This window comes from Eulemur rufifrons, chromosome 3, assembly GCF_041146395.1.
Source record: "Eulemur rufifrons isolate Redbay chromosome 3, OSU_ERuf_1, whole genome shotgun sequence".
Lineage (NCBI taxonomy): Eukaryota > Metazoa > Chordata > Mammalia > Primates > Lemuridae > Eulemur > Eulemur rufifrons.
The window spans coordinates 17625792-17635885 of NC_090985.1; the positions used below are offsets into that span (position 1 = coordinate 17625792).

General features: G+C 44.3%; 1 protein-coding gene across 2 annotated transcripts; it reads right to left on the minus strand.

Annotated features, from left to right (window-relative positions):
- Nucleotides 1-607: 607 nt before the first annotated feature.
- Nucleotides 608-8186, minus strand: SELENOS (selenoprotein S). Of its 2 annotated transcripts, none has more exons than XM_069465801.1 (6): nucleotides 8050-8186; nucleotides 7234-7368; nucleotides 5610-5716; nucleotides 2944-3033; nucleotides 2779-2851; nucleotides 608-1222 (listed from the first exon to the last, which is right to left on the minus strand). In XM_069465801.1, the coding sequence occupies exons 1-6, from the start codon at nucleotides 8123-8125 to the stop codon at nucleotides 1143-1145; spliced, it is 561 nt and encodes a 186-aa protein (XP_069321902.1). In that variant the 5' UTR covers nucleotides 8126-8186; the 3' UTR covers nucleotides 608-1142. The 2 variants fall into 2 exon arrangements, with proteins under 2 accessions (XP_069321902.1, XP_069321900.1); XM_069465799.1 differs by lacking the exon at nucleotides 608-1222 and adding an exon at nucleotides 2207-2477 and having other exon boundaries at nucleotides 8050-8147.
- Nucleotides 8187-10094: the final 1908 nt, after the last annotated feature.

Here is a 10094-nt window from a genome sequence, read left to right on the forward strand (position 1 = left end):
ATGAGAACCAGACTGAAGGACTTGGTCTTGACTATGCTGAGCTGTTTGTAATCACACAGCTCATGTGTCCTGTTTCTTCTCCCTCAACCTTTACCCATGGCCCTCCCCAAGAGATTTTAAGTACCACTCAACCGGACTGCACTTTCTTCCTTATGTGTCAAAAGAGACAACCATGGAATATCCTACCTGCATCAGATACTCAATAAATGTTGACTAATTTATATAATCTACTGGCCAAATCCAGCCCATAATTCGTAAAAAATGTAAAAACCAATGACTATGAAAACAGAGATTCTATGTGGCCTACAATGTTTAAAATATTTACTATCTGGCCCTTTATAGAACACCCCAGTATAGCTTCTAGACAAGAACATAACAAATGAGTCGTGGCATAAGGGATGTAACTGATAGGGCTCTCAGAAACCCGGGCAAGATGTTTCCTTATCTTATTAGTTCAGCAAACTAAGCCCCAAGCGTCTGATTTTGTGGATAAACCCCAAGGAGTCTGCCATTTGCCATACTCATTTTGGGGGAATAATAATAAGTACAGAAAATAAATAGTAATAGTTGTGAGTAATAAAAAGCTGTTTAATGTTTGACAGACAAATTCAAGTTCACAAGGAAATTTCCTTGAATTTAATAAAGATGCTAAAAATGTTATTTGCAAATTTTTTAATATTTACAGTTTTTTACAAAGTTCTGTACATAAAAATAAATATACAGAAACAAACCCCATCAACTGTCTGCATCAGTAATCCTCACTGGTGGGTTCACCATTTATAAGGAAGACATCATTCAACGCAACCTGTCACAGAGACTGTCCTATCAGCAACGACTTTAACTTAAAAGATCATTACTAGGCCTCTTTATCAAAACTACTAATCATTTAGAGGCCTTTACTTACCAACTAGCAATTAGCAAATCACTGTCTTTAAGTGGAGTGTGACCAATGACCTATGCCTAGTGGCAACGTCTATACCATATGCTGACTGAAGCCCTCAAGTATGCAGGTGTAAAGAACAGAAATAAACCCCCTTCCCCCCTTGGCTAGTCACTGTGAAAAGCGTGCGTAAGGCAATTGATTCGAGGGTTAAGGATTTGTCTCGTTAATGTCACAAGCGACACTAACAAGATCCTTAGCTTCATCCTCCCGAAGACGGGCCTCTGCGACCAGGTCTCCAGGAGCAGGTTCCACCGCCCTCACCAGACAGAGGGTTATAACCTGGGATAAGAGAAGGGAAGCAGAACAGTATTGACGGCTGGAAATCTGGGAACATTTTATATCAAAAATAAAATTCTGAGTCTGACAAGCAAAGCACTACAAAGATATGATTCTGTTCTCATGGACATTTAAAAAAAACTTTTAGCTATGGTATGAAAAAAATACTTTATATCACAATTGCAGTTTGAATCGATTTTCTGGTGGGAAAAAAAGAAGCCATTCAGCTTCTTGGTCTTAACTCCCCAAAACACATGCAAAAGACTCACCAAAAAACCTTTCAAGATGGCTTAAGTAAATGAAGGATCCTATCACAGTGCTTAGTAAAACATATACTTTCAGATAAGGGCTGTTCAAACAACAGAAAATAGATTTAAAAAAAAAAATCAAAACAGAATGGACCTTGCCCCTTCTACACGTCAGAACTAGGTCACCTCCTGTGTCCTCTTCTCCCTTTTGCCCATGAGCTTCCCAAAGTCAACGGACAACTGGTGACTTGGGTGAAGGCTCAGGCTCTGGCGCCTGCCAGACCTTAAACGAGTCGGTTTTGCTCCTTACTTGCAGTGGAATCTCTGGACAATAAATCCCCATGCCTTACTGGTAAAACTATGCTAGTTAAAGCCCCAGCTCAGGACTGCTGGGGACACTGAAAGAGGCCATGCATGCAAGCACGTCATGTATTACGTTTTCTATGGTTTCCACTCCTCTCTCATACATCACCACTACTGGTGTCTGAACATAGGCTTCCAGCAAGAAAAAGTTTTAAAACAGCATTTTCTTTCCAGATGCATCACTTCCCCACAGCAAGCCAGGTTTGGTTCCCGGCACAAAGGGGATTAGAGCTCAGCCTTTAAGGTCAGCCAAGTCTGTGGCCAGGCTGCCCTGGAGCCCCCGTCCCAATCTCCTTCAGTCCTCAGAGATTCCACCCGGCCTCCAGCCTCTGCCTGCCCCTCTGCTCCCTCGGAGGATACAGTCTTCGGCCTAGAACTGGGTCCCACTCAGTGTTCTAGTGTCTTTACTCTCTGCTTCCTCAGCCTTAACTTGCAATTCCTAGCCAGAATCACAAAGGATTACTTATTTTCATTTGTGTGCAAGTCCCACCTTCCCACAGATTTGAAATTCCTCAAGGACGAGATGAAGACTGCTGTGGTATCACTTAAAGTGCCCAGGGCGCTGTTGCACACAGGAAAACGCTCTGAATCAACATCTGTCCACATCTCCTTGAGCAACTTCTTTGCAAGACACAAGGCGGCCCTGGCTAGAAAGACCAAAATCACACCCCTTGACGCCCATCTGCAAGGTGGGCAGGCTAGTCCCTGTTCTACTCAGCTCTCCCGGACAGGGCTGTGGCGGGGTCGAGGAGAACACACCACCACAACTACAATCATTCCAGTTAGGGCCTAGGAGGTGCTCTGCATCTGTTTATTTAATCTTCACAACCCAAAGCTTAGGAATTAGTCTCAATCTATGGACAAGGAAACAGAATTCTGATTTTAAAAGGTAAGTATATCCTATAAGCATTGAAAATCCGTTAACAATTGACATCAGTTGGTGCTTACCACCTCCCCTCAAAGGCTTTCTGTCAGACTTCCGTTTTGGGATGACAGAAGAAGTCCCAGAATTGTCTTCTTCCTGTTTGAACATACACAGAAACAATTAAAACATTCTTCTCGACAAATCTTCATCTACTAGAAAAATGTCAGCTGGCTGAAATCTCCAGTCACCTGAGGCTTCTTTGCATTTCCTTTGTAACTTTTTCCTTCTTGCATGCTGTCCCACATTTCAATCTTCTGTCTCCTTTTTTCTTCTTCAAGCTGAGAAAGAATCACATATTGTACACAAAAAAATTAATAAGCTACCATCTTTCTCAAAGAAAATGCTAATTATGACAATTCTTTTTTTTGTAGAGACGAAGTCTCGATACATTGCCCAGACTGGTCTCAAACTCTTGGCCTCAAGTGATCCCTCTACCTCAGCCTCTCAAAGTGCTGGGATTACAGGCATGAGCCACTGTACCTAGCCCATGACAATTCTTAATTTAAATGTCCTTCAAAACAAAACTTTACCTTCATTTTCTTTGGTTAATAAGGAGTGAGTTTAACTCACAAACAGAGCCCTTGTTTTTTGTATACTATTAAAGAAAGCAAAAGGTTTCAAGGAAAAAAAGAATGCTAATTCCATTCTTCTGAACCTCAGTCTTATGTAGAAGAACTCAGACATGGAATGGCAGGCGTGGCGCCTCCTGGCTATGCTCTAGGGAAAGTTATTTAACCCCTCCACCTCAGGCCATGAGGATCAGAGGAAAGATTTGAAAGCACTTTGGGAAGTCAAGCACCAAGAAAACATAAGGAAAAACTAATCTCACCAGAAAATTTGCTCAATAATAAGCACCTGAGAAAGCTTAGTCAGACAGTGGATGGCTTCCCAAGGCAGAAAGGAACACAACACACTTGACCTTTCCCTCTGCTCCCACTGCCTGAAGAGCAGCGCTCCTGCCAGCAACTGAGTACTGCAACGTGCGCGCCAAGTTCACCTAAACCTCTCACTGCCTATGGAATCCAGACCCAAACTGCAGTTCATTCTGGTTCCAATTAAACTGTGACCTCACAAGGTATGTGAAAAGATGTCTCAAAAAACACATATACAGGAAATTTCTCCACGGCATTCAGGATCTGTTGCTACCAAATTCAAATACTTGTCAACTCCTGCTTCTACTGTCTGCAAGTACACAAGGTCAAGAAGGAACCACTTCTTGACATAAAGGTTGTTTCATACTTATAGCTAGCCCTCAAGAACAGCTGAATGGAACCATGGCTAAGAAATTCTGACAACATAAACAAGAGACTGATTTAACTGTTAGGCAGGCAGGTTCAGTCAGAACTACATATGCCATACAATTTCTAAACTGAACATAAGCTTTTTGTCCCCCCTCCAATGTCAGGAGGCTCACAGTACAATTTTTAACAGTGACCTTTTAAAAGATTTTTTTCAGCTACATCAGCAAAATGAATGAGCATGCCATGTTACTAACGCGCGCGCACACACACACACACACACACACACAAAACTCAGACCCCAAAGTCACTGAATTCTAACACACAGAAAGAATTCAACTTATTGTACGGCTCTAGAAACAAAACAGTAATTAATGGCAGGAAATCAAGGGAAAAAAAAACTAAAATAGAACTGCTCAAAATGGTATATATGCATACTACACTTCCAGTTCTGTTAAGAGGGACCCATACATGTATTTTTTATATATGGATAAAATATTTCTGGAAAAATACCTGAACAACTTAATATGGGATGCTCGGGCAGTGGAGGGTGGGGAAGCAAGGAGGGGAGAGAATTAATTTCCACAGTATAGATTCCTACATCATAAAATTTGTTTTTACATGTGTGGCTAAAAAAAAAGTTAAATAATAGTACACTTTAGATTAATGACTGCGTCGGTGAAATACAGGCAACCACCTCACATGAACACTGAGGGCTGCTGGGACAGAGTGAGCAGGGAAGGAGGGAGGGTATGGCATTGTTCTGCTCTTTCCTTTCGGGCTCCCACCAAGCTGGGAGACCAACCCTATAGTGGATGATTATACGGAAACAACAAAGCTGCCAGCAGCAACAGAAAGGCACGTGACCTTGGAAAACACTAGAGAGACCCAGGTTAGACCACAGAACAACCAAATTCCCTGCTGCCTGAGAGCTGGTGGAGACTTCCTTTCGAGGGAGTGAAGAGCCCAGAACCATCTGGACTGAAACTGGAAAGCAAAGTCTACATTTGGTCCTCTCGGGGATCAGGTCAAGTTGGTGGGTGACCTTACTCCTGTGAAGAGTGGCACGATCCACCTGGCTGCTCATGGCAATCCTTGGTTCTTCCTTCCCCCTCACCTACCGCCGCCAATCAAACCCTGTGCCTTAAAAAAAAATCTTTCAAAACTCCGTCTCCAATATAGCACGAGCCTTGGCAGAGCCCACGGCTGCCGTCCCCTGGCTCTCCCTTGATCCACTGAAGAGCGGCCCCACCAAGCCAGGATGTGAGACACCAGCTTAAAATAGCAATAGAGCAAGAGTACACTGAATGTATATTCTGTGTGTCTGGTGGCATGAGACCTGGACACACGATTCTGTTGGGTGATACTGCTGTAAGGGAGTCACTAAAAAGCAAAAACAGAAACATAAGATACCCTTCTTTAAGACTATTTCTACCCTGAGCAGTAAAAAATTTCCACAAAGTGGAAGTGATTCGGACACAATTAGTTCAATCTAATGGGCTAGTACCCTCTCCTAGAAGTTTATAAATAAAAAACATACACACAGAGGCATTATTACCCACTAAGCATCAATTTCTTAAGACTACATACATGCTCAAAGTAAAATCAGTTCATACCTGTCTTAGTTTTTCCTTATGCTTTTCAACTTGCGCATTTAGTTCTTCTTGCATTTTCAAACGAGCAGCTGCTAAAGCCTCTTGTCGTTTAACAACAACATCAGGTTCTAAAATGTCAAGAAAAAATATGAGATAAAGCACCTTGTACAATATAAAATGGAAACTCTGGAGTCTCCATATTATTAGAAGTATAGAAAGGCAGACATCAGACAATGAAAAACCATGCTTTTATAAGAGTAATCCTACCCTCTCTGCAAATATTTTCCTGTTTAAAAGAGCAGGAAAACATGTTGCTTAGCCATAGTTATTAGCCCTAAATATCCACATAACCAGAACCTGTTAGAAATGCAGATTTCTGAGCTCCCCTCAGCAATTCCAATTCATAAAGTCTGGGATAGTGGCCCTGCAAATGAAATGTAAGTGGTCTGATGGCCACACAGAGATTCCATTACACAACTTGGCTACCTCACTAACATCCACAATCTCCAGGTTGACCGGAATTCCAGAAGACAACTAAGGAAAGATAAAGTTTTCTGAACCCATCCCTTAATTAGCCCAGATCTATATCAGAAAGAGGTAAAGGTTCTCAGGTATTTGTTTCTATGGAAAAGAAAAAAATCCTTCCATCCAGCATTAAGAATAGAAACGCACATAGCTTAACGTATGTTTTCTCTCTCTCTCTCTCTCTCTCTCTTTCTTTCTGAGACAGAGTCTTGGTGTCTCCCAGGCCAGAGTGTCGTGACATCAGCCTAGCTCACAGCAACCTCAAACTCCTGGGCTCAAGCAATCCTCCTGCCTCAGCCTCCTGAGTCGCTGGGACTACAGGTACATGCCACCATGTCCACTAATTTTTTCTATTTTTAGTAGAGACCGGGTCTTGCTCTTGCTGAGGCTGGTCTTGAACTACCGACCTCAAGCAATCCTCTCACCTCGGCCTCCCAGAGTGCTAGGAGTACAGGTGTGAGCCACTTCGTCTGGCCTTAACCTATGTTTTCATCTGGTTTGTAAACCAGAGCTTTCCACCTCAAAGTTAGTACCGTACTGACTCAGCTAAATGTCAATTTATATTTGTTTAATTATATGCTACTGTTCTCAAAACACTTAATGTTTCTTTGGGATATGTTCATAGAAACTGTAGCTTCTAACTTGCGTAAAGGCTATCCTTTCAAAGGGGATGAATTTTTGCAACTGCCAAATGTAACTGGAAATCAGGTCTGTGAGTAAGTGAAAATCAAAATGAGGTGAACATGAAGAACTAAGTGGAGTTGTCCTCACTCACCATGGTTCTAGAGATAACTCAGCCTTAGCAGGCAGACCCACAGGAAGAGAGAAGCTATGAAGTTTTCATTTTAATCCATCCTAAAAGTGAAAAACCATCCAACAAGCCATGCACTGATGAGTGTTCTACACACCACCAGAAGTGTTTTCCATATCATTAAAATATCTAAATTTTTTTTAAAAAATGGCACATGCACCAAAGTCAACTTCAGAGGCATAAAATGGTTCCCCCAGCCCATACAAATGAGATTCATGTACTTCTTACTCTCAATAACAGACTGACTTTTAAATAATAAAAGAAGTGGGTGTAGAGCCACCGCCTTCATTTCTGTTATCAGGTACTAACCCACAGCAGCCGCAGCTCTGTCCAGCTGCCTCTGCCTCAAGGCTCTCAGCCGAGTGGAAAGCTTCTGAAAGACCACGTAGAGAAGGATGCAGCTGAAGACGATGTACCAGCCATAGGTGGCCAGCAGGGAGCCCACTGAAAAGAAAAAAAAGTTTTCAAAAACTAAAAATGACACTACTAGTTGACTTTTCCATAAAATTCAACAAAGACAAAAATAACCGAAGATCCAGCCCTCAAAACCTTCACGGTCTACTTGAGGAAATGGCCTCCTAAGTAAACCATTAAAATATGAGCGAGAAGCGCAACAATTCTGGGATCACTAAGACGCAAGACTTCTCAACCATGTGGGCAGTAAAGGAAGCAGTCCGGAGCACGGAGGGCACAGCAGCTAGGTTTTGAAGGATGAAGAGGAGCTTATCCGACTCAAGAAGGCAAAGAAAGGCCTTTTAAACCTAGGGAACCACACACAAAGGGGTGACAACTAGGGGTGTTAGAAATGTGTATGGACGTGGGGGCAGGAGGTGCCTAGAAGCAAATGCCAAGAACCGAGTGCCCCAGCAACTGGAAGGGCTTGCTGCGCACAAAGTAAACGACCTGCGCAAACAAGGGCCCCCCCGGCGCCGCCCATGGAAGTGCGGCTCCGGGGAGGCCTCCGGGCAAGATCCGGGCCTGCTGCCCAGGGCCTGCGTGCGTAGCCAACGCCCGGCTGCCGGCCACCCGGCCCGGCGCGCAGCGGAGGACGACTCACCGACCATGGCGGCGCGCCGAGAAGCTGGCGGCGCGAGCCTCGCTGCACCACGGCCCGCAGCGACTTACCCGTGACGTGCAGGAAACGCAGCCCCTCGGTCTCCAGGGCTGGCCGCGCGGACAAGGGCTCCCCGTCCAGCTCCATGGCAGCAGCCGTCGCCGGCCCAGCCGCGTCACCTTTAGCCGGACGCTTCCGGTCTGCGCCTACGTACACGTGGCGCGCCCCAGCGGCGCCGCGGTCCCGACCAATCGCAGATTGACCCCGCCCCGGCGCTCGGCCTATCGCAGAGGGGGTGTGGCCGGGGGCGGGGCGAGACGGCAAGGCAGAAACCCGGCCAAGGCTCGCTAGGGCCGGGGCTAGAGCGCCTGGTTGCGGTCCCTGCTCGCTGCTGGCGTCCGTGAGGGTGGACGTCGGACCTCTTTCTCTTTATGGAATTTTTACTTTTTCACTAATTGGACACTGAAGCCAAGAAGGTTAGGAGTCGCCTGGAGACACGATTTGCGCCCACATCCTTGCCCCAAGCACATTGGCAACAGGGCTCAGCCGGTTGACGACTCCAAGCCATTGAGGTTTGCAGCCCAGGTCCGCCCTCACAAAGGTGTAGTAAAGAGGAAATATGTGCAGCCGGTGTTACCTTTCAGGCCAAGAAAGTCCCCACCTCAAAATCCAAACCTCCTGGAAAAGAATGATCAAAGTAATGGCTCCAACATGTGTCGAATTTTACCATGTGTCATAAGACATTATCACATAGTTATTTATGGTAGTGCTCTTGCTGTTTCCTCTGCTTGCAATGCCTTCTTCCACTCTCTTCCACTATTCTAATGTCACCACCTCTATGGTGACCATAACCACACCACTTTAGATATTTGACCTTGAGGTTTCTTCGGAGAAGCATTTGAAGTGCACCTATGTAGCTGTGTCTCAAAAGAAGGGCAGGGAATTACGAACATAACAAGTGAAAAAATAAGTGAACAGGTGATGACATCAGAATGCTGTGGTGCCGCCATCGCCAGGAACAGCATGGGAAAGCCATGACACCAAGCCTGAATACGACCATTGTTTCAACCGCTGGTTTTCCAAGAAGTTTCTCAAGGGGCAATGGCTGCAGGGACTCATGCACGCATCCCATTAGGCTCTCCCAGCAATGTGTTTAGAAAACAATAAAAGAGAAGGAGATTCCTATTGAAGGACTGGAGTTCATGAGCCATGGCAGAGAAAAGCCTGAAAGGCTGTCTTCTTCCACTTGACAGCCACCTTGAAAGTAGACTCCTCAAATCACAAAATTGAGGACTCTGTATGTTGTCTATTAAGTCTGTGAAGACAGCTCGTTGAATTAGTAAGGAGTTTAGGAGGGAGTAGTTTTTTTTTTTTTCTTTCCCCCCCTCCTCATCTCTATGTGTGGTAAGGAGGGAGTTTTATTTCCTCCTCGTCAGTGTTTTTCTCTCACTTGCAAAAGATGATGAACCATCACTCTGCTTTAGAGTGATTTCTCACTTGCTCTGGCATCTTTATGTGCTAAAACTAAACATTTATGTGCCAAAACTGAACTTCTTGGGATTATGGTTGCAATACTTGGCCTGGAATCAGCTTTAAATATACCTTGTATACAAATACTGGTAAACTAGACAGGGTGAGCAAGGTTACCTGACCTCTTTTGCTATGATGTAAAGGACATTAGGTACACCATACTGGGGTCATTGTTCATGGAAGCAATTGGTCTGGGCCTCTTTTTTCCCTCAGGAAGCTCATAGCAAAACAGTTTCAACCAGTCCTTGGGAGCAGTTTTATTGTGACTTAACAGTTAGGACTGGTGGCCTGGGTTAGTTAAGAAGACAGCTTTTAACAGACAGTTCACTGTCTTAACAAGAGGTATCAGATTAAGATTTGAAAACTTCAAGAATATTGCAGTGAACACCATTTCAGAGCTCACAGTGTAGGTCGGGAATTAAGATAGAATAGCTATGGAGGAAGATCCTAATTGCAAAGATTTGCTGTTGCCAGCTTTCAACCCATGTCAAAGAATTAAGTCAACCTGTACATCATAAAAATGCCAAAATGCTGCATCTAGTTAAATGGGGGGAAAAAAGAGTTTGCTTTATTTGCCTTGTTCATC